Source organism: Dendronephthya gigantea, unplaced genomic scaffold (genome assembly GCF_004324835.1).
Source record: "Dendronephthya gigantea isolate DGI-Jeju-01 unplaced genomic scaffold, DenGig_1.0 000319F, whole genome shotgun sequence".
NCBI lineage: Eukaryota > Metazoa > Cnidaria > Anthozoa > Malacalcyonacea > Nephtheidae > Dendronephthya > Dendronephthya gigantea.
Genome location: NW_021163329.1, coordinates 81,311 through 107,088, shown reverse-complemented (window position 1 = coordinate 107,088; position 25,778 = coordinate 81,311). Strand labels below are relative to the sequence as shown.

Sequence of the window (25,778 nt, the reverse complement as noted above, 5' to 3'; positions counted from 1 at the left end):
AGCAATAAAGAAGATAAAGTAAACAAATTAAGGATACAAATTTATATATAATAGAAGTAAAACAATTTAATAGGCTCAACACTAAAAATTTAATGAAAAACTCAATTTTTCAATGACAGCATTATGTTATAGTAAAATCATAACAGCATTATGTTATAGTAAAATCATTGCTCTTTCATGCAAAACATGTTTGAAACCAAAAAGAAAGCGTTATCGCAGTAATTTTAGAGATTTTATAGTATATGGTGCTATTTTCGAGTTGCCATGGAAACGGATATTGTTTTTATTCAAAAGAATGATCAATTTGAGCTTGTTGTTTATTCAAATTTGAAGTTGAGTGTCATTTTCGAGAGACTGGTATCTAGCCACTTCTGAATGCTAGGTTACCAAGCCAATACTAATATTTTCCAAGGAAAGTTGTGACCCGCGGAAATGCCTCCAAAGCGAAATTTTTTTAGAAATGCAGGGAAAAACGCAGGTTTCGTGGTAATCAATATAAAAGTGCGGAAAGTAGTTCGTCTAGTAAGGTTTGTGATGAAAGTAGTTCAGAAGAATCGAGTAAAAATCAAGATTCAAGCGCCTCATGAAGTAGTATAGCAGACAAGGTTCCAACACAACACGTGTTCACTGCAGCAGTCAAAATCCCACGAGCGTCACGTCACGAATTCTCTCTAGCGCCTCTGGAAGCACATTCGGATTCTTCCCTCAATACTACCGTCGCTATGATGAACAAGAGCAAGAGAAACCTAAGAAAAAGAGAAGAAAAATTGTAAATTATAGTTATGATGAGGACGGTGATGACGAATCTTAATCTCAACGCCTGTAAGTATATACTATCTATAATGTATGTAGTAATGTATGGGTCGCAAGAAGAGCGAATTGGATAGAAACGTTCGCGAGAAATTGAGAAAGAAGAGAGTGAGAGACGAAGAGAGATTTAATAGACCGTTGAACTGCTGGATACGAAGAAAATATCCCTAAATATTTCACGAGTATTCGAAAGTGTTTCGTGAGGTTTCGAAAGCTAATCCACACGTGAAAGATATCATGAAGACCATGGACTGGAAACTGAAATTGTTTGACGATAGCGGTTTAGACATGTCTTCGATGCAGAACTCGATTACGGAGGTGAGCGAGATAATGAACATCGAAGACGAGATTCATAGAGAAATTGCGCGTCTGGAGAAGAACGTTAACATTTTGGGGAACAGCATCGACGACGAGGACGACGACGAACGAAGCGTCGAAGGTCAAGCAGGGGAGAACAAAACGCTGGGGAGTCAAGCATGGAGGGACCCGACACAGGCGAAGCGACGTTTCCCGATCCCTTCGAAGAGACTAAGAAGTACATGCAGAGATTCGATGGACCTCCTAGATTTCGAGTGTTTTCAGGACGATAGGAATTTCGAGGACGATTAAATGATATTGAACTCATGGATTTTAGTTTTTGAATGTTTTCGAACGATTTAAAAGACGTCGGACTTGTGATCATATTTATAGGTAGAGTTTAGTTGTTTATTTCATATCGAACTTATGGATTTTTATCCTATATTTTTCAATAGAGGTTTATATTTAATAAACATTTTATTAAATGTTTTCGTGTTATATTTTGTATCGATGGGAGGGACTCCCCTTTTTTATTATGTCATACTTGTTTTCATATTAATTAACAGGAGGATTCCCCTTTCATTATGTCATACTTTTTTTCATATTAACAGGGGGGTTCCCCTTTTTATTATGTCATACCTGTTTTCATATTAACAGAAGATTCCCTTTTTTACGTTAACCATGTTTTTTCGTATGTTTTTACAAAGAGATTTCAGTTAAACGATAAAACATTTTTTGTTTAAATAATTTATTTTAACAAGAAAGTTTTTACAAAGAGTTTTTAGTAAAACAATATAAATGTTTTTTAATGGGATAGTATAAAGATACACTTCTATATACATTACTATGTACATATTATGTACATACGAATGGGATAGTATAAAGATAAACTTGTGAGTAGTACATTACTACTCACAAGTATGGCAAGGAAACTTGACGCAAGCACAGCGTTATGACATTGAAAGAGTGCAGAAACGTGCCATGAAGATAATCCTCCCAGAATATGGATACGATCAAGCATTACAAGAATGCAATTTAAAGACGCTGCAAGAGCGCAGGGATGATATGTGTATTGACCTTATTAATGTTACTACAGTCCCATAACCTTCATGTATTGCTCCCTAAAAATACTCGGAGATGAGAGGCAAGGAAACTAGAACAAACCCAGAGAAACTCTACAATATCTCATGTCAAAGTGAAAGATCCAGTCGTAGTCCACTAGTATATGCAATAAATAGATATAAGAGTAGTTTAAATTTGTAAATATTATAAACTCATTTTGTACTTCCTATAGAATTAGATGATTTATATATACTTCCTAGAATAAGGTTTATTAATATTTTGATGATCACTCGATTGTATATATGTATATCTTAATAGTTAGGAAGTTTTATTAGTATAATGTTTTATACTCCAGGCATATTTTTAAACATTAATGCATTATTCTCAAAAGTGTAAACATATCAATAATTTAGCGTAACTGCTATTAATATGTGTAATAAAGACCATTTACCATTAACCTGGTCAAATCCTAACCCCATCTCGTATCGATTTGTGAATACAAGACCAATTGATTCTCTATCTGATGCCACATCAACTTTGGGGCACAAATTGATGCGAGAAAACTTTATTTCTCACTGATATAACTGATACGTATGTTAACAGGTCGCATTGTGCAAGAACCTACTTCTGCCAATTTAGTGGAAAGAAGTGTCCAGAACGGAGACTCCTTATGTCAACCATTATTGGCGAAAGCGTAAGTTACAATCGAATTTATCTTACAGTATATACAATTCCTAAAAGTGGGTAAATTAACGAAGAAGTTTTGTTGTATATTTTAAAGTTGTATACTCTTACACAGGCGCATGTATATGTTTGATCCATATATGACTGACTGCTATGGCTCACTGGAACACATGCAGTTGTATATTCATACACAAATTTAAGTTAAAATAACTTTTATGAAGTACGGTGTGGCTAAATCTTATAAACAATACAAGAATAAACATTTTCTGGTTATGATTTATATTTTTTTAGGAAACGGCTCTTTCTGGGTTTTTTGCGGCAAGCGATTTAAGTGATGCAGTTTATGATTCTCTGCTGAATGACATGGAAACGTATGCAAAAATGGAATTGAAAGGAAAGAAGGCTTCTAAAAAAGCTTTGAAAGAAGGCACTGCATTTTTATGCAAGTTTGACTTTCTTTACATCAAGTTGAAATGTTTGAGGGGTGATCCAACTCCGGACGAAATACTTAACCTGCTCAAAAAACGTATAGAAAAAGAGTTCTCTTTGACAGAAATGGAGTCAGAGATCACTATAGATTGAAAGAAATGCAAGCTTTACAAAACTACTTTGTAAGCAAACAGATTGCCTTTCTTGAATGAATTTCTTCTTAAATGATATTACTTTGAAAATATTTCTTGTCATTCTGGTGATTTTGTTTATTCACCAATTTTTTCTGAGTGCAAAATTTGTAAGGTACTTATACAAGCCTATTCTAACCATGATTTACAAAAATTAAATTTAAAATCCAGAATCATCATAGTATGATAGGAAAATTGTTTGTATTTAAGCTAACAAAACATGTTATGTTTATTATCCTATATAGATATCCAACTTACACATCTGAAGAGGTTCTTCAGGGTTTTCAGGGAAGCATTGTTCGGGGTGTAACAAAGGAAACCTTCCGACAATTTGTTCAAAGAGCTTTGGCAGAACAACAGCACAAAGCCCAGGTTTCAACATTTAATGGAGCAAGTCTGGTGTTTACAGACTTGCCAAAGGTAAGTAGGTTGCTCATTCCTTGCTTATGTCTATGCAAGGTTGGCTGGTAATAAGTTCAGTTACAATTGAATTTCACAACAAATCAATGTATGATCCTACTGTAACTGCATTCATTTCTCCTGTTAAACAAAGCTATAAATATGTAATTTATGATTTGTTTTTACTTGCACTACTAAAAGAACTATCACAGTACAAAATATGACGAAAAAGTCAGCACAAATAACCGGACTTCCGCTAAAACGAAAAACGGCAACTTTTCATAACTAATCAAACTTGATAACTTTACTAATTTGGAAGCTATTTGGAAACAAACCGGAGTAGTTTTTTGGGACAGCCAGTATAGTATAAATAAACCTCTAACTAGGTGGTCTTACAGGAAAAATATGAAAATCGTGAATTTTGCCATTTTCTAAAAATTGACTAATTGCAATCTTTGTTATTTGTTTTATGATGTACAATTAGCTTTTTTCTCAAAAGTTCACGCAGACCTCGAAAAAATCCCTTTTCTTTTGGGAAGGTATAATATTTTCCCCCTAGTAACGGGCTTAGCAACCAATGTTTACTGTTAGAAAACTTGTTTATTTGTTGGTGTATGAAAATTTCTTTTTGTTTCACCCCTCCCCCATACAGGAGAATAGTTCTAGTAGCTGCTGACCACTTTTAACGTCGTCCATCCCCTTGTTTTGCATATTTTCCTTCGCTTACTATACAAAGTTGAATCAACATATTTCGCGGTGAATTTGTTGCTAAGATCATTCTTAACTTTTGCGCTTTGGGATTGGTCTTTGTTGCTTCACTTTATTATTTTTGTTGTGAAATGCCAAGGGAATACAGGAGAAGTAAGAAACGAAAGTTTTGCGGCAATCGCTATGATAATTCAGCGAAGAAAAAACGCGTTGATACTGTTGATGGGGATACAATATCGGCCGATCCTTCAACTTCCGCAGCAAATGAAGCTGTTCTAAATACATCTGCTTCAGCCAAAAAAAAAAGTTATTTGCTTAAGCGAATAAACATTTTATTGCTTTCGTGGGGATTATAGGGGCTATTCAAGGATTGTGGGGAACGTGGAATGGGGTTTTTGGTCATATATTCATCGCAATTAAACTTGTACAACCTGTTCATTTTCCCGTGGAATATTGCGACATTTCAGTAAATTTACATATCACGATTCACGTGAATACGTGAGCCTACCGTATAAAAGTGAGCATGAACTGTTAGTTCAAGGTCATTGATTTAACATTTCGACTCTCAGCCTGAATATCGCTCATTCACCCTCCCTCCACTGACCCCTTTTGCGTTTCCTACTTTATAATTGACTTCACGTGGGGCGTTTTTTAGCTCCCCACCTTTTCTGTGCTTGGCATAATTATAAAATATTGTAACAATTTTCTGTAATTTGCTACATTTGCTTAATAAACCGGCATTGTGTTTTGGCACACTGCCATTTATTTATCCAAACCGGAGTATGTTATAATTCTTATAATACGGTCCTCACACAGAAAACAGAGCTCACCCGGTCTATCATTGCCACCAGAGTATTGGTCTTCATAAATTTATTTTACTATATGAGCTGCACCGCGAAAGCGATAAATTGGGTTTTCTGACATTCCAGATGACAGTAGCTATAGCGAACAAAGCCAAAGCACAGATGTAAGTGGCTATCGGTTTGTTGACCTTCAAATAATGTCAGAATTTGTGTGTGAGGTGTGTTGTAAGGAATGTGGCAGTTCCTGCCTCGTACTTGAAGACAACCCTCGAGAGAGAAAAGGTTCTGCCTCCCATCTAAGAGCCCGTTGTGAAGCTTGCGGGTGGGTATATACATTTTACACTTCCAAGAAGGTAGGACACTCGTTTGACGTGAATAAAAGATTCGTTTACGCTATGCGAAGCCTTGGTGAAGGACATACATCAGCCAAACGATTCTGTGCCTTGATGGACATGCCACCCCCTCTTCAACCAACTGCATACAGGGATTGTAACATTGCTTTGGCCAAGGCAGTAAAGGCAGTGGCTACAACCACCATGCTAAATGCTGCTAATGAAGTGAAGAAGGACCCAACTAATCAAATCAACCAGTGTTCTGTATCATGTGATGGTACTTGGCAAAGGCGTGGGCATTCCTCACTGAATGGTTGTGTAACAACACTATCAATGGATACAGGAAAGTGTTTAGATGTTGAAATCTTAACAAAAGTTTGTCATGGTTGCCAAAAAGTAGAGAGAGAGAAAGATTTGGAAGAAAAAGCAGCTAAGAAGGAAGTCCATATTAGCAAATGTAAAATAAATCACAAGGGTTCATCAGCTGCCATGGAGACTGAAGGCGTAAAACGTATATTCCGAAGAAGTGAAGAGGATAGGAAACTTCAGTACACTGAGTATTTTGGGGATGGTGATAGCAAGGCACATGCTGAGGTAGAAAATATCTATCATGGAATAAAGATTGCAAAAAAAGAATGTGTTGGACATGTTCAGAAGCGTGTTGGAACTGCTTTGCGGAAACTAAAAAAAGAAAACAAAGGTATTGGCGGGAAGGGAAAGCTTACCAACACACTAATAGACAAACTTCAGAATTACTATGGGATTGCAATCCGTAGCAACTCTGGGGATCTCAAAGCAATGAAAGCAGCCATTTTTGCAAGTCTTTTTCACTGTGTTTCTTCAAAGAAGAGAAATCTGCATACCCACTGTCCTGATGGACCTAACAGTTGGTGTAGATTCAAACAGGATAAAGCAAATAATACTACAAAATATATGCCTGGACCTGGGCTTCCAGACAATATTATTAAGTTGATCAGGCCCATATATGAAAGACTCAGCAGTGATGAGCTACTGAGCAAATGTTTAGATGGCAAGACGCAAAATCAAAATGAATCCTTGAATGGGATGATCTGGAATAGGATTCCGAAGAACGTTTTTGTCGGTGCCAATGTTCTGGAACTTGGTGTATATGATGCTGTGGCACACTTTAACATTGGTGCAGAGGCTGCAGTTAATCTTCTTAAAGGACATTGGCAACGAAAATTTTTATTCGCTATTTTTAAAGTGTTCAACTGTCTAATTATGGATATGGTGTTAATTTGTTCCAAAAATGTTTCGTTTATGAGTTATTTTCACCACAATTCAGCTAAAATTTGGACCTTGTCCGCCATATTGGATCAATTTTTGAAAAAATTATATTTGTCGGAAGTGACGTCATTTGATGGGTTCCCTAAACACATCAATATATTTTACTAGCGTGTTTACTGTGTTTATCGAGATTTTTTGCTTTAAAAAGGGAGTTGTAGTTTTTTTATTATTGTCATGGAACATATTAACGAAAACCATGCAGTTAGAGGAAGTGTTGCCCTACCAATATGAGCCAGAGGCGCAGGGAAAATCTTGTGATATATATCTAACGATAGCGATGCCGAAAACGGTAGTGATTCATCTTCCTCTGACGAAGATTTCGATCGCGAGTTCGAAATAGCGAATGCCGGGCGCCTTGAAAAACTTACTTGGTGTAAATGTGGACATTGCGCATTATTAACAAGGGCTGTAGAATGTTATTGCCGCTATGAAAAAGCACTAGAGTACGACGAATACGAACATTTCGCAAACTCGCGCTTCGTCGTGTGGTCACTCAAATAATATTTTGTCGTGTCGCGTATGACATGTTCATTTGATTTCTCTCACATGATACGGCAATTCCTCTAAAAGGAACAAATAAACCGTGCGTTTGATGCTGTTCGATTAAGTTTCGATTTAATTGGGGAAAGAATATATTAAATACATGTAGATTCTGGTCCTATTTTAATATTATCGCTGCTATTTAACAAGATATGATCACTTATGGTTGCGTTGACACGTCGCAGTTAATTTGCACAGGATTGAAGATTTAATATATAAAGCACGAATTCCAAAGTGTAAGACAAAGTGAACGTATCATGCGGTTTATTTACATTTTTGAACAATTAAACTTCTATACTTTTTAAAGTACAATGAGCTTCTGAATTTCGCGATCGAACAACATTTAGGTTTGCAAGGCATCTAAATGAATATAAACTGTATAAAATGCACCGCATATAATGTCAATTGCACGGCATATAAAGAGAAATGCACCGCGTATAATGTCAATTGCACGGCATATAAAGAGAAATGCACCGCGTATAATGTCAATTGCACGGCATATAAAGAGAAACGCACCGCGTATAATGTCAAAAGGACAGCATATAAAGAAAAATGCACCGCATATAATGTCAAAAGGACAGCATATAGAGACAAAAGCACCGCATATGATGAATATATACCACGTAAGACAGCTATGGCATTCCATAGTATTGTTTATGTTCAGAGCCTTTATATTGAAGACTAGCACGTGCGCGGCACGCCGGAGTTAACGCCAGAAAAGGCGTCTTGTTTATGCTAAAATATAGTAAAATTGTTAGCAGGGGAAAATATGCGCGCCTTAGCTTTAGTATAAATCTCAATATAAGTAGAATTCTAAACTTTGGGAGATTGGTTATTAGTTGTGTTGTGTTGCCACCGTAACGTCCTGTTGTGTATCGACGTGCACTACGCGTGTAAATATGTGTGTATATAGTTCATATTCAATGTTCTCTTCCAAATATTTTGAAAAACATGTCCCCGCAATGTTGATGCATTAATTTTGCATAGGTATTTGATTCTGTTCCCCCTCTATACTCTATTTTACCAAGTTTTTCAAGTTGCCATATGAGAATACAACAATAGTTTATATAATCATATTTCCCGAACCCATCAAATGACGTCACAAATGTATGCTAGCATAAATTAGCATAAGGCTCGATTTTCAAAATGGCGGACCACCGATGAACATTTTTGGAAATTTTCTCAAGAACCAAATACGATAGACACACAAAAACATTAAATTAAGTATTTTCTAGATGATTTCAACAGATTTGGCAAATAAAAATTTTCGTTGCCAATGTCCTTTAAGGAAGTGAAGTTGAAGCCAGGAAAGTTTTGTGTAGAAGGGCTGAACAAGATTAATAAAGAGCGAGTGAAGAGGGCAAATGTCAAGGCTAAAGAATGTTCGAGAAAGAAGAGAAAGATATTACGAGGCCAAAAGAAAAGGAAAGATGACAAACTAAAGGAGGAAGAGGGTACTACATACAAATCAGGAGGATTTTAAGGAATTTTTGGTAATATTGGCTTGTTTTTATGTCAATTCGAACAAGTTAATGCAGTAAATTTCTTGTAACTTAAACTTTGATGCTGTTTTTCCCAGTTTACGATTTTGATACATTTTGCGATATTCAAAACATGATAACTAAGAAAGTATTTGAGCAAATGCTGTGAAATTTTCAGTATTTACAGTTTCTTGAAATTCTCTAGGAGATGAACTAGAATGGAATTGTTTGGTTGAATTAAAACCAAGATATCATTAATGTAACACAATATCCTGTTTTAGCCACCTTAAGTAAGATTTCACAATGACCTTTTACAACAGAAGGATAATTCTAGTTCATCTCCAAGACAGTCACTTTAGCAATAAAATAAAGCTTTTCCCATGTTTATATCATTAATATATCTTTAGTTATCATGTTTTAAAATGTGCCCTATTTTATTGGGAAAAAGCCTGTTATCTCTGTAACCATGGTAACCCAACTTTACTAAGTTGTGTTTTTAGTGTCTCACTTTACCCTCTAACAACTTCCCAAAGCAAAAAGTTCAATTTGTTTGAAAATAAGGAAAATTTTTTTTTCCCTGTAAGACCACCTTAATTCATGAGGGGGTATGTGCCCTACGTAGTTTAAAGAAAAAAATGTGGGCGCTTGTCTTCTTAAGGCGGATTTCCACTTACAGCGAAATCGTTCGCTAGCGAAATATTTGCATTTTTTCTTTTCAATTGAGAACAGTCAAGTCGAACTAATTTACTTATGCTGTTAAAATTCAAAAGAAAATATGCAAATATTTCGCTAGCGAACGATTTCGCTGTAAGTGGAAATCCGCCTTTATTGCCATATTAGACAGCAAATTGTTATAGTAACTATTAGTCACTATTTTTATCCATCTACCATCAGTTTTACTTTTTGATTTCAGGAAGAGCTGTCTTTGCAAAAAGATTTTTTGACAAGGGTCAATTTCTCCTTCAATATCCTGTTGAACTAATCACAGCAAAGGAAAAGGCACAAACAGAGGAATGTTTCGATATTACTTTAAATACAGTGATAATGTTGCTTTGGTAAGATTTTCGCATTTGTATTACATAGAATACAGAGCTCAGTTACATTAGTCAGAGGCAATTTACTAAAGTACGATAAGATGCTTTAAACGCTAATGCCGCCTCAGATGAAGTGAAATGAAAAATTTTCTGGAAAAATACAAATACACCTGCGTACAATATATACATACAAATACCATACTATTGTACTATACCTTACGAATTGATCCATGCACTTTTAATCTTTTATCCGCACCTAGATAGCTTTCTACACGCGTGAAACGCTCAAATTAATTCAATATTGTTGAAAACAACATAAATAATGCACCTTATAATTTTATATAGCTACGATGCGACCGATGAGCAAATAAGCGCGGCGTTAGGACGTCTAGTAAATAATGCCGGTAAAGACGACATATTAAACGCCAAGATGAAAGTGGTGTCCGTAGAGAATATTCCTACACTTTGAAGGAGCAGAGAAGGCAAAGGCGGCAGTGGTAATTCGTTGCCAAGCGCTGAGAGAACAAAATGCTGGGAAGAAAGCGGAGATAGATGATTTGCTGGTGTTGTACGACGCCGAGTGGCATGATAAGATATCGAGGCCCGCGCTTGACCATCTCGCATTTAAGAAACATAATCAGCGTTTCCACAACTTATTTGCATAAGGCTGTCCTCATGGGGAGATGGTAATGAGAAAGAGAGAAACAAAAAACGTTTGAAAAGAATGCATAATATATCGTATTAAGACTAACCCTCCCTCCCTCATTGTTGACATTTTGAAGGAAATTTTCTTCAATTGTGGAAACGCTGAACACATAATGCTCCTCAACTTCCACCTATTAAGGAAGATCTGTTGGCCATACAAAAGTACGTGTTGGAAAAAATCACCAAATTGACGAAGAAAGTGAATGAGGACGTCACAGTTGAGAGATGGAGAAAACTGGCGGAGGTGTGCCTTACAAGGCTTATCATGTTCAAAACACTGAACTGTATAACATGGAAGGTTACCTCCAGTATCTATAAGTGAAGCCAAAAATGGCGGCTTATAAAGCTTTCTTGGGCGTCATTCTCAGTCTCCCAAACGCGTTTTTTTCGCGCGGTCAACTAAGGCGCGGGAAATTTAAAATGCAAAGGCCTGCTACTTTCTTCAATCTTTTCTACGTACTGTTCCCAAGCAAAAATATATTAGGCGTTAGTGTAAAAAGCTGATAGGAAATTCAAAATGTGAAACAAACTGCAAGTTGATAAAAATGCCACGTTATTGCGTGGTACCGCCGCTGTAAAAGCAACGACCGAAAAAAGGAAAATAGGCCTGTATTTTTTCACAGGTAAATATAATTTTACTGTAAAATAAATTATGAAAGTATTGTATAAAACGCGAGCTTTATAGAATTTATAGTTGAAAAGCATCCCTAAAGAATTTCATTGGTCTACCTAATGTATGCGCCTATGTTTAATTTTGTTTGGGGCCGGGGGCTTTAAATTTGTTTTGTTTTGGGGGCTTTAAATCAGTTTACAATAAAAGCGCGCGAATTTTTCTTGGGAAGAAAGAAAAATGGCGACTGTTGTTGTTATCGTAACTGACAAATATAATCAACATTTCGCCGTTTTATCATGACCCTATCATGGTTTAACTAAAGCAATTGTCTGTCATTTTTTCCCGTACTATTTTGTTCAGATACAGTTTGTAGTTGATCATTATTCTCAGACAGTAGCGTGTCAGCCCGACGATTTCGTCCGGCTATGCTAATTTTACCGTGTTCACAGAGTGTAAAAAAACAATGCATTTCTAAAGAATAAATAATGACAATGATTTGACATTTGCATAGCGGGACAAAATTGTCGGGCTGGCTACGCTACTGTTCTCAGAGCAAATAGAAACTTCTGTTTGACGAAGTCGTTTTTGTGAAATATAAAAATAAAAAATAAACACAAAAAAACAACCTTTTGAATAATAAATTGCTTTATTTTCTATTCATAATTATATATGATGGCCTTTAATATGTTAAATCCAAGTATAAAAGTGTATGGTTCATTAATTTAAAGTATACAGTTGACCTAACCGCATAAAAGTGTAAAATCCAAGGCACAAGAAAAAAAAATGCAATTTGTCATTAAATAGATTCCCAGTGAAAAATACAGATTTAATCACAAAGTGGGAAAAAGCAATAAATAAAGTTGATAGACAAGGAAATCCCTGGAAAGCAAGCAAGTTCAGCCGCATATGTAGCAATCATTTTTCGATCTCTGATTATACAACAACCAAAATGGATCAACTGTTCTAAAAAAAGATGCTGTGCCAACACAATCCCTCACCATCAATACTAATAATCATCAAATATCACACCTCCAAAGAATGGACATAAAGGAACTAGAACTATGTTTAAAGCAAGAGAGAAGTTTGGAACAATCCAGCCCCATGGAACAAGAAGGTCCTTCAGTAAGAGATGTAATGAGTGACCATAACTATGCCAAGCCCCCACAGTTTTCACACGTGGTTGAACCAGTAAAAGCAAAGGAAACCCCATGTCAATACATGAGAGAAGTTAAACGGCGACGAATAAAAGCATTACAGCAAAAGCTAAGACGACGAGAAAGCAAAGCAAGAAACATGAAACAGCTCATTAACACTCTGAAAAAGAAATTGTTCATCAAAGAAGAGGAAGCAGAACTACTGCATAATAACTTTGATGGTCTCAGTCTATCCTTGTTTAACAATGCTATGAAGAACAACAAGGCACCACCAGGTGGTAGAAGATACAGTGAGGAAATTAAAGAGTTTGCAGTTACAATACATTTCTACTCACCAGCTGCCTATGACTTCCTGCGAACCATCATTCCCCTCCCTGCTCCCTCGCTGATTAAACGCTGTGCAAGATCAGTGGACTGTGAACCTGGCTTCATAACCGAGGCTTTGAACATCCTGAGATGTGAAATTGAAGACCATCCAGAGAAGATAGACTGCTGTCTGGTGTTTGATGCAATGGCAATCAGGAAACAAACAATGTGGGATCCAAAACTGGATGAATTTGTTGGCTTTGTAAACTATGGCCTAGCACAGATAGAATCACCAGAAGTTATGGCTTCGGAGGCCCTAGTTTTTGCACTGGTTGGATTACGCAGTCACTGGAAGTGCCCCATTGCATATTTCCTCATCGATAAGCTATCAGCATCTGTTCAGGCTGAACTTGTTCGAAAAGCTTTAATCCTAACAGCTGAAATTGGTCTCAAGGTCTGGTGCATTACATCTGATGGCACTTCATCCAATATTGCTACCTTCAAGCTGCTTGGTTGTGTATTTGGATTGACATACAAATCCATGATAACCAAGTTTAAACATCCAACGCTTGGTTATGATGTTTTTGTTGTGCTGGATCCTTGTCACATGCTGAAGCTTGCAAGAAATACCCTAGCAAGCCTCGAATCAATATTTGTGCAAAATGAAGGAATCCATTGGAAGTTCTTCAAGCATTTGAATGAAGTACAAGAAAACCACGGCATGAAGCTCGCCAATAAGTTAACCACCAATCACATCAAGTACGAGAAGCACAAGATGAAAGTAGACCTTGCTGCACAAACCCTCAGTACATCTGTTGCTGATGCCATCGATTTTCTGAACATCGCTGAAAAAGATCCCAGATTCCACAACAGTGAAGCCACAGTCACATTCATCCGCCATTTAGATAAGGTCTTTGATATTCTTAACTCCAGGAATCCTTTGGGAAAGAGAAGCAAGCAACCTTTGAAGTTGATAAACAAGAATACCTGGGAAGCAGAACTTTTAGAGATTGCAAATTACTTGCTGTCATTAAAGTCAGGTGATGGTCAACTGTTGATTAAACACAAGAGGAAAACCTTCATCCTGGGCTTCGTGGTCACAATCAAGTCTACCATTGAGATGGCCACAACCATGCTAACACAGCAAGTCAATCCATTCAAATACCTCCTGACCTATAAATTCTCGCAGGACCACATAGAGCTGCTTTTCTCGTGTATTCGTGCAAGAGGTGGATGGAATAACAACCCCAATTGCCTTCAACTGAAGTACACGCTCCGAAGAATGTTGCTAAAGAATTCAATCACTGCATCGCGAAATGCAAATTGTCAGATCCTAGATCAGCACTCTGTAGTGCCAGTCTTGCATACCCAAAAGCATCGTTCTCCTTTGAAAGACAAGCCTACCACAGGGGATGACCATGAAGACGACAGCCAAATACATGCCATGATGCAACATTTGCAAGTAGCAGAACACTTGGAGTTCACTATGTATGTGCTGCATTACATCTGTGGATTCATTGTATCGAAGCTGGAGAAGAAAATATCCTGTCCACAGTGCATAGTCAATATTACAGAGTCACCAAGTCAGAGCCAAGAAAGATCAGATCACGACTATTGCTCTAAAACCACTGACAACATGTATGACAATGCCTCTACATTTACCAACTTTGTGAACAAAGGTGGTCTACGCCTCCCTTCTGTACTTGTCCTGAAAGTAGTGTCATATGCAGAACAAGTGTTTAAATATTATGTATCAAGTGCCACCAACGACAGCATCACCAAAGAAAAAAGGCTGAAAGAGAAAATGGTAACAGAAGTCAGCCAGCATTTTGCCGAAATTGACATACCTAAAAAAGAAACTCATGAACAGTGTTTAAATGAGACATTATTTGATAATCACAATCTCTGGTTAGTCAAATGTATTGCTGATCAGTTCTTCAAGTTAAGACTGTTTACCTACGCCAAAACCTACAATGAAATTATTGTGAAGAAGGGACTTCCAAGTCAGAGGCATCAAATGAACAAACTCATTTTGTTCCAAAACCAATGAATGATTGAGAACTTGAAATATGTAAATAGTGTAAATAAATTTAAATTATAACATAATCATGTAAAAAACTAAACATTTGAATAAGAATGACATCCTTGATAATAAAAATTTTCAGCATTATTTATAAATTGTAAAGATTTATGCAAAAATCGTTAATACAATATTTTAAATATTTATAATCGAACAGTCGAACATGTTGAGTCGTTGACTTGAAATAAAATATTCATATATAATATATTAAATGAACATATACTTGCCTTTTGCAAAATGTAATTAGCAGATTTATAAGCAAAAAACGAAGTTGAAATCGTATTCCTTCTTGTTTTTAATTAAATCAATGAAAACGACACGCCTCGCCGTTTGCAATGTAATAATGATAAAGTTTGACGATTGACCGCGCGTTTGGGAAACTGAGAATGACGCCCAAGAAGGCTTCATGACCGCCATTTTTGGCTTCACTTTTGGATTGCGTAATTCCTTTACTACAGCCATTGCATGTGTGTAGTTCATTTGTAGTTTATGTGTAGTTCATTCTAACTTTTTAACATGGCAAATTTATAAAATAAAAAATAAAATAAGTTAGCCTTCCATGTTATACAGTTCAGTGGTTCAAAAAGCCAAGAGGTAATTACTTCTATTCCTGAAAGTTATATCTTAGCGTGGTGATTGAAAGGTCAATTAAGTTAAATCCTGTTCATTAGAGGTCTTGCAAGCTTTTCGAAACCAAACATTCATAAAACCTCTAGATTTTAACACAATTTCTAAAGAGTATTTCAAAAAGTTCATTTTAGTTTGTATAAGTTCAAAGTACTGTGATTCGTTTTCGAGCCAAATATCTTCATTGGTGTTATCTTCGTTCTAAAACGGGCAATCTTTTAGGTTAGAAGAAACGCAAACCCATGTACGCATATTTTAAAGTGAAATATTGAGTGAAGCATATTTTTGTCGTAAAATAGAAAATAGCCGAGACAGATAAGTTAGCATTTCATTCTTCACAATTCTATTCCTCTCAGTTGGAATCCAATGACGCAATATTGTTGAACTATGTAAGTTATGATAGCTGCCAACATAGCTGCTAATGTATTCTCATACAGAAATATTTTTATCTTTCTGCAGATGGCAATTGCTCAAATGCAGCTAAGCACATTCCAGCAACGCCCGAATTGGAATAATGCCCACGATAAAGAAATCTTGGAGTCTCTTTCAAGCAGCGAACGGGAGCTATGTAAACGGTAAACATAACTTATTATTAACTTAGTGCGATGCCTGTGCTATTATAAGAAAGATTAGACCTAGGCTTTCCGCCAAGGATGGGATTTTTGCAAATGAACCGAATTCCGATATCTCACTTCAACGAATCGATAATCGATCAAAATTAATAAAAGGTTTATAATCTGCATTACATAACTTTTAAGTCGTTTCGAATTTCAGTTGATTTTTTTTTGTCAGCCTTTGACACTATGGGCCTTGCGGTTGATAAGTATCATATCAACCTCGTTCTTGGTGCATAACCTATAGAAGAGGGTTAGATTTCTCACATTTGTGAAATAAAGATGATTTTAAATAATTGATTTTTATTTTGAAATCGTTGAAATTGGCGAAATTTAGGTTAAATTGAAGAGTGAACTTTCTCAATTTTCGGTCCCTATTTTTTATGTTAAAGAGCCACCCATCAATACCTGAGGGCCAACATATTATGGCTTTCAGAAGGCCACAACCAAGAATGATCGTAAACCAAATGGTAAGTGTTGCGCCATAGTAACTCTATTTTGGTCCTTTTGACTGGGAGTGTAGAACTCGTGTCTCATATTTTCTCCCCTTATTTTCCATTTTAAAGATCCAACCATCACCAACTGAGGGCCAGCAGATCATGGCTAAAAGATCTCAAGCCAAGATTGATCCGTCAACCAAATGGTGACGCCATAATTACTCTATTTTAGTTCCTCTGACTGGCTGTGTAGGACTCGTGTGTCACCAGGGAGCAGAGATAGAATAGAACAGTTTTCGGTCGTCTAAGAGTCATGAGCTGTTTTGACATTGCTTTCAACTTGTGCTACGATTCTTCAGACATCAAATGTATGCAGAGAATCTACTTTACAGTGGCTTGTATGCCTGGCCCACTATAAACTATTGTATAGCATGCATCGCATATTAAACCACGTGAAACATCATTTGCTTGGATAAATTGCAAATTGTTTTGTCTGTCTGCAAGAGACTCACTCTTTGTCTGAATCTAAATTCTGTTCTTGGCTATCCGACGCAACCTCTGCTGGTCTAAAAAAAGTTGGCTATAAAGCCCTTTCCTCTCCTGGGACTAATCGCAGTTCTGGTGTGGCTATTTTGTACCATCCAGCGTATAACGTCGTCAACACGTTCAAAGACCAGGCTGGCCGAATTATTTGCGCTGAATTTGAACACGATGATATATCCCTCCAAATATGTAACATTTATGCACCCAATCGAAAAAGAAGAAGGCTCAGAATTTTTGAATCACTTTATGCTATCCTCGATCCAGATACTCCTATTGTACTATGCGGAGACTTCAACACAGTGGTTGATGCATCTTGTAATAGGTTTGGCAGCAATCCTGACTCTATCTGGGGTTATAACTGGTCTACATCGCTGAAGGACCTAATGTCATCCTATGACCTCAATGACTTCTGGTGGATCCGCCATTCAGCAGTTAAAGAAGTCACATGGAAGCGCCCCAATGGTCAGCAAGGCTCACGAATAAATATGTTTTGGATTTCCTCCTTACTTTTACCTTACTTTTAAGCGGCTAAACGCTTACATTTATTAAAGGCCTTCAAGAGTTATGGTGCACCCAGGAAGGATCTCAAAGCCTTCTACTGCGCCGCGTTATTAGATCAACTCTGGAATACGGTACACAAGTATGGCAAGGGAACTTGACGTTGATATCCACAAATAACAGCTTAATATAAGAAATCCCATTTGGAGCGCAATTCACAAGACAATGCAAACCATTAGTTAACACGAACAGATAGAAAAACAGTAGCAAGTTAATGTTCTACTGATCAATGCCATTTGAATAAAATTACCCACAACAAAGTAAATTAATGTTCTAATTGATCTTTTCTGGTTCCAAATTGCACACATAACCAACTTGACGTTGATATGACAGTTGCACTGACGCGTCTACCAACAGCGCAGGCGATAGCAAACTCGCGTACAAACAACTATGCTAAAATTTCTTCGGAAATAACGATTAACCACAGAACTAATCCAAAGTTTTACTCACAAAATCACCAAAAATGACAAACAAAGTACAGATAGATGTTGACAGGATATTTATCTGCAACCATGTGCAAATGTAGTATTCACCTGCGCGGATGTTAACTTTTTTTTTTACCAAAACACGGAGCAATAAATTTGCTTCCGCATGAACGCGAGTAATCAGAGAAGGAAGATTTTCATGATAAAATACGCATTTGTCTGATCACTTTTATGTCACGTGAGCTACCAGCGTTAAAATGTTGTACCTTGGATAATCATCTCCAGTCTCCCCTATTATTTGATGATACAGTTGGCTGTATTCCAGAAACTGATTCAGAAAATGAGGTAACTGAGAATGAACTGTTTGACCTTGGAAGGATCTCAACGCCTTCTACTGCGCCGCGTTATTAGATCAACTCTGGAATACGATACACAAGTATGGCAAGGGAACTTGACACAAGCACAGCGTTATGACATTGAAACAGTGCAAAAACGTGCCATGAAGATAATCCTCCCAAAATATGGATACGATCAAGCATTACAAGAATGCAATTTAAAGACGCTGCAAGAGCGCAGGGATGATATGTGTATTGACCTTATTAAGAATATGTTACTACAAGTACCATAAGCTTTATGTATTGCTCCCTAAAAATATTCGGAGATGAGAGGCAAGGAAACTAGAACAAACCCAGAGAAACTCTACAATTTGTCATATAAAACTAAAAGATTCGGTCGTATTCAACTACTATATGCAATTAATAGATATAATAGTAGTTTAAATTTGTAAATATTATAAACTTATTTTGTACTTCCTATAGAATTAGATGATTTATATACTTCCTAGAATTAGGTTTATTAATATTTTGATGATCACTCGATTGTATATATGCATATTTTAATAGTTATAAAGTTTTATTAGTATAATGTTTTATACTCTATAGGCATATTTTTAAACATTAATGCATTTTTCTCAAAAGTGTAAACACATAAATAATTTAGCGTAACTGTTATTAATATGTGTAATAAAGACCATTTACCATTTTACTTTTATAGCACAAATAGCTCTGATTTACCGATAAATACACCGCAAATTGAGAATACACAATTTATAAAGCATACCGTGATGATAGCTCTTTTTGGTTGGTGTAATTCAAGTAAACACCTTAATTTAATCAATATTGTTGGCTATGCTTTCAGACAATCATTTCCAAAAGTAGTTGGGACACTTGCTATTTTTAACTAAAATATACTATATAGGATGATTTCCATACATCTCCACCCCCCTCCCCAATCAATGTTCGTTTTCAAATCCAAACACGTTTAAAGGGCGCGGTGGATCTGGGTTTGTGTTATAAATCGGTAATTTGGCAATGTGTCCCAACCCTTTTTGAAAATTATTGAAGGTTTGAAATGTCTTTTGAAGCAACATGGGGAGGATAGCCTCATTATCATTTTTCCCAAATGAAATACTTGATGTGGGTGAATATTTCTCTGCCAGTATGTTTCGGGTGCATTCCATGAGTAAAATGATCATAATTCCAAAACAGCCTTGAAGATCCCCCCCCCTAAACCAGCACGACTGCCACGAACCATTTATACCGAAGAACAGAGCATATTCGAATTTTTTTTTCGGTGTAGCCCGATTGATCTACGAGAATTTTCCCATTAGATTTACCCCAAATTATTTATAATTGATGTGCGTGAAATTGCCCCATCTGTACGTTTCAGGTGCATACCTTGAGTCAAATGATCATAATTCCTTAGACAGCATTCGGGCCATGGGTGATGTAGCAGTAATGGTAAAAATTTCCAATCATGGCGAATTATGCAACGAATTATGCTAAAACAGATAACAGCGAGGTTTAGATTTTACTTTCATTACCACTACCTCTTGCCAATCTATTGAGCTCTGAAAGATCTGAGGTTAGTCTGATAGATCTATCGCAATTGATTGGTTCATGTTCCCTTAATGGTAGTGCCCGCGAAAGCCAAATTTGGACCTCGTTGTTTGAACAGCGCCTAGAAAACCAGTGGAAGGAATACGACAAACCAGCTTTGTGAAAATTGCTTGCATAATAATGTGCACAATTTAACAGCCTGAATCATTCGGTAAACAATAACTAGTAACAACAATAGGACAAAATTCGGGCAATTGATATAAAAAGTAGAGCAAAATATAGCGATGAAAACGTTCGCAACTGTTTTAAAGATGCAGATACATTGGATTAACGACATGTAAATTCATATATAAAAAATATATATATTGGAAATCTTGTTTCTCAAAGCATTTTCAAAATAATTTAATCACACACATTCGTATGGATAGCCGAATGAAGAAAAGGCAAGAAAGGAAAAAAGAGATAGATGTTGGGAATGACAAAACAATTACGAACCTGACCTCGAATACGTATACTGCAACTTCCTACGTTTTGTAGGGTTGACAGACATCCCACCAGCTGTGATTTGAAGTGCACAGCTTTTGGAGAAGGGATTTCAACCTTCAAACGAGTTCCTAATAAGAACACTCTCAGGTCAAATTTTGAGGTCATCACCATAACAAAAGGGAAGCAATCTGAGAAAGCCTGAAGGTTTCACGATAAAAAATTTTAGAATTGCGTGTGACCTTGTGTTGTGGTATAGACGAGCATCTGTTCCAAGATGAACTCATTGCTTGAAAATGGTATTGTTCCAGCACGTGGAAGGCTCTGTGCGGAATAATAGTTGAATACCGGTGTCAATTGAAGGTTGTGGTTATTCCAGTGTCAATTGAAGGTTGTGGTTATTCCAGTGTCAATTGAGGGTTGTGGTTATTTCATTGTCAATAAAAGGTTGTGGTTATTCCAGCGACATTTGAAGGGTTGTGGTAATCTCAGTGTCAATAAAGGGTAGTGGTTATTCCAGTGTCAATTGAATGGTTGTGGTTATTCCAGTGTCAATTAAAGGTTGTGGTTATTCCAGTGTCAATTGAAGGTTGTGGTTATTCCAGTGTCAATTGAGGGTTGTGGTTATTTCATTGTCAATAAAAGGTTGTGGTTATTCCAGCGACATTTGAAGGGTTGTGGTAATCTCAGTGTCAATAAAGGGTAGTGGTTATTCCAGTGTCAATTGAATGGTTGTGGTTATTCCAGTGTCAATTGAAGGTTGTGGTTATTCCAGTGTCAATTGAAGGTTGTGGTTATTCCAGTGTCAATTGAGGGTTGTGGTTATTTCATTGTCAATAAAAGGTTGTGGTTATTCCAGCGACATTTGAAGGGTTGTGGTAATCTCAGTGTCAATAAAGGGTTGTGGTTATTCCAGTGTCAATTAAAGGGTTGTGGTTATTCCAATGTTAATTGAAGGGTTGTGGTTATTCCAGTGTCAATTGAAGGTTGTGGTTATTCCAATGTCAATAAAAGGTTGTGGTTATTCCAGTGTCAATTGAAGGTTGTTATTATTCCAGTGAGATTTGAAGGGTTGTGGTAATCTCAGTGTCAATTAAAGGTTTTGGTTATTCCAATGTCAATTGAAGGGTTGTGGTAATCTCAGCGTGTCAATTAAAGGTTGTGGTTATTCCAGTGTCAATTGAAGGATTATGGTAATCTCAGTGTCAATTAAAGGTTATGGTTATTCCAGTGTCAATGGAAGGTTGTGGTAATTTCAGTGTCAATTGAAGGTTGTGATATTTCTTGTGTCAATTGAAGGTTGTGGTTATTCCAGTGTCACTCAAAGGTTGTGGCTATTCCAGCTTCAATTGAAGGGTTGTGGTTATTCCAGTGTCAATTGAAGTTTGTGGTAATTTCAGTGTCAATTGAAGGTTGTGATAATTCTTGCGTCAATTGAAGGTTGTCGTTATTCGAGAATCAATTGAAGGTTGTGGTAATTCCAGTGTCAATAAAAGATTTAGGTAATTCCAGTATCAATTGAAGGTAATTCGTAGGTAGTAATTCAATTTTTTTCCCAAGAAAAGGCAAATATATTTTAATTTTATTAGAATATTTCAATTTTGATATTTCGATAGACTTAGACCGGAGGTAACGTTCGTATGTTGGTATTCTCCAGAAACAATGCAATTGAATCAATGTTTAAGACATGTGTATATCGTAGCTGGTAAACTTGATATAATCGTTCAGAAGAAGCGTTCAAACATCGTCACATACGGGCCCTTTCAAGATAACCTTCCTGCTGAATTAGCACATTCTGGATACAGGACAAATACAAAAACCCCGAAGTGAGGAAAGTTGAAAATCATGCACATATTGATAGTTATTAACATATACCTTTCAACTGAAAACAATCGTTTTAGACAATAGCCTTCCAAGATAGACTTCGGGTGGTAAAGGACGCCGTTCACTGCACAGGAAGGGATATTTTGAGCATCTCATATAAAACGCATAACAAGCGTAATCTTAAACAATCACGTTATAATGTTTCGTTAAAAAATATTCCTCACATTTCATTGACATGTACATTGAGATCAGGATTTTTAAGGCATCATTTCGACAACGATATAACAAATGGCAAATGACCATTCCAATATTCTAAAATTGCTCAGTCAAGGATGCCATAGTTTTGATCGCATACGCATCACATTCCAACAATAATACTTCGTAAATCCATTGGATCCATTTTTCTAATTTAGGCTTTGCTTAAATGTAGTTGTCCTGCACTTTTGTTATCGAGGCTATTTCGTACCACGACCTTTACGAAATCACTCCGTATTTCTACGAATGCTCGATGGTAAGGTCAGAATCTGTCGAAGCGAAAGTTCTCTAGCTTTACCACAACACTCAGTGGTCTTTATTTCCGGTGAGTCTTATTTTTATCATGGAAAAACAAGGTAGCTAGCATGTGATATTTAAATTGACTTGTTGCTGTATGAAGAGTAATGGTACCTAGACGAAAAGGATTTTTATTGCATTGTAAAGCAATTACAATATTAAGAGGATTTCTCATCTTTCCTGGGTGTTTTAAATTGAAAATGCCTTTGGTCCCTGAAAGAATTTTTTTCCCGATATTTACAGAAATATCTGTGCAATTAAATGATTGAAATTTTATTCAAACGGGTCATATCGACCCATCTTTTCAGATGTAATATGACGTTATAAATGTTATAGAATGTTTATAGCATGATTTTGAATAAACCTCGGCATGCATTGAATGTGGCAATAAAAAATCCTTTCCAAAAGGCATTCAAAAAACGAACCATGTTGCTTGTATTGTGTTTGTGTGTGGACAATATGTTGTAGAAGTTGTAATTAAGACCGCGTCCTTCAGGCAAAGATGAAACTGGAAACGAAATGTTTCTGTTTTAAAAATGCAGAAAGATGAAAATCATGAATGATAAACATCACACTAACAAGTCATCTTGACGAATGCTTTGACAAACAAAGTGCATCGAAACTCAAATTGCAGTGTTTAATTAAACCTAAAATTTCGATGAACTGACATATCCTAGACATATATTGTATCCGCATCAGTAAAGGTATGTTCATACGATCCAATTTTGTCAGATCCAATTCACTTCTCATGGATGTTTTATAGTCTGTTGCCTTGCAAAGTACATGGGCAGCAAATCAACTTAAACCAATGCAGAACTGCTTTATCAAAAACAAACTATACTCCATACGTCGGACGTGAATTACATCCGACGAAGTTGGATCGTGTGAACGGGCCTTAAAACGAGTTTTTTTGTACTTGTTTACACCGGGAAAATATAAAAATCCTCACGCACTCAGTTGAGCGCAACGTTAGTTCAAGCACAATATGCAAGCAACTTCCTCAAAACCCCCAAAACATTTTATATTTGCGGCGCATTTTCATGACTTTGCGAAAAAATTAGGATAGTGTTCAGAAAAGCAACAGACTGGCTGAACAAAAATTAATGAATGACATGTGCAAAAAAGAACCGCAAGCTGCCTTTTGAAGCGCTGCGGGGTTGGAAAGCATTCCAAATTTCGGACTTGAAGGCATTTATAGAGGACTTCTACCGTGAAATACTTGTACATCCACTACAACTCAGCCTACAAAGGAGGACACTATGAAAGACGAAAAACATTGACCCAATCACAGTCTTCTTCTTACTCGAGTAAGATGGCGGACTTACAGGAGTTACAACCTTCGAGTTCAATCTTCGAGTTTTCTGCCGGTGAAAAAAGAAAACATCAAAGAGGAAAGAGTATTTCGCAACGAGAAATACTACAAAGGTTTGCCTCTTCAAAACTTTCCATAAGTGGAAAGCGGTGAAAGAGGAGAACGACTTAAAGAGTGGCCGAGATGTTGTTTGATTTGTATGGAAAAGTGTCAGGTAAGAAAACATATTTAAGACATAGGATATATTAGCTCAGTGTTAGAAATCTGTTAATTCAACCTGGTTTTTTTAGCCTTGAATTCGTAAATATTACAGCCACGTTGACAATGGACGCGTCATGACAATGAAAAAGGGCGAGTTAGTCCTAAAATCACAGGAAGATTACCATCGTAACGCAGTGTCTAATCAAAAAGATAAGTTTGATAGATGTTGTATATGTATGCCAAACTTCATGCTAGTATTTTAAATTGGCTCTGAGTTTTAGCATTTTAAACAGACTAGAATATTCAAGTTATCTGGCTTTCGGGGGCAGTACACCCCCCCCCTGATATTTGCAAAGTTTATGAAATATATTTTTTGTATGTCTTAAGACCTGTTCTTTGTAAAAAAAACAACTTTCATTCATTTCAGGCAATTTTTTCTCTCAAAAATTAAAGATTTAAAACATACTCTGGAAATGCCATTTTTAGGGTAGACAGCTTAAAGTACGATGTGACATAATATTTCGGTAAAGCAGAATGATAATTACTTGAGAAAAACAACGGCCTATTACTGCATTAGATGATGGAAACATTGAACTGGCTAATGAACTTGCAAAAGACCATAATGTGTAATTGCAACGATTTTTCAAATTAAACTCAGCATTGATAAAAACGTACCAGGTCAAAGTCAAACTGCTTAATGTTTCTGGAGGTGTTACGATAACATACCCCCCCCCCCAGAAAAACGAATTAATAAAGAAGTCAAACAGATGAAGATAGGTGCAACCTATAAAATCTGATGTAAATCATTGCATATTCGAGTAGATTCTCTTCTTTCATCGCTCGTAAATTCCTGTTTGTGCCTTAATATTCGAAAATGATGAATAACACCGCTGCTATCGACGCAGTGATCATTTGGACAAAAAATCTTTCCCAAATGTATCGCTCGGTGGATAGGCCTTTCAATTTCATCGAGTACGGTTATTTGCTCATTTGCATCTACAGTATTATGCACTATGAATAAGAATAAATCTTCCGCCGTATTTGTTGCCCATTCTGCCAGGCGCTTCATTTGCCGCGTCCTCCCCAAGCACCCCTGCGCGCTCGCACATCTTAGCGGCAGATCTCTATATTACGCTGAAGGCAGCCTTTATGCTTTTCATAAAATGCGCCTGGATACGAGGCTGTGACAAAAGACTGTGTGTAGCACAAGTGTACAACACATTACAGAATATTTAAATCAGACCGAAAAGAAACGTAAACCAAATTGTAAAAAGTTGTAAACCCCACGGACCTGTATCTACAGAGACAATTGGTCGTTGGTGCAAAGAATTCTTAAGAAATGCAAGGGTGAATACTCAAAAACGTAAA

The 25,778-nt window shown here is 36.6% G+C and overlaps 1 protein-coding gene across 1 annotated transcript in view; it reads right to left on the bottom strand.

The window, feature by feature from the left end:
• Nucleotides 1-222: 222 nt before the first annotated feature.
• Nucleotides 223-25,778, bottom strand: part of LOC114541893 (telomerase reverse transcriptase-like) — a 37,389-nt gene continuing 11,833 nt past the window's right edge. The window contains exon 9 of the mRNA XM_028561690.1: nucleotides 223-746. Coding sequence (XP_028417491.1) covers nucleotides 659-746 — 88 coding nt within the window. The 3' untranslated portion in view covers nucleotides 223-658. The remainder of the gene's footprint in view (nucleotides 747-25,778) is intronic.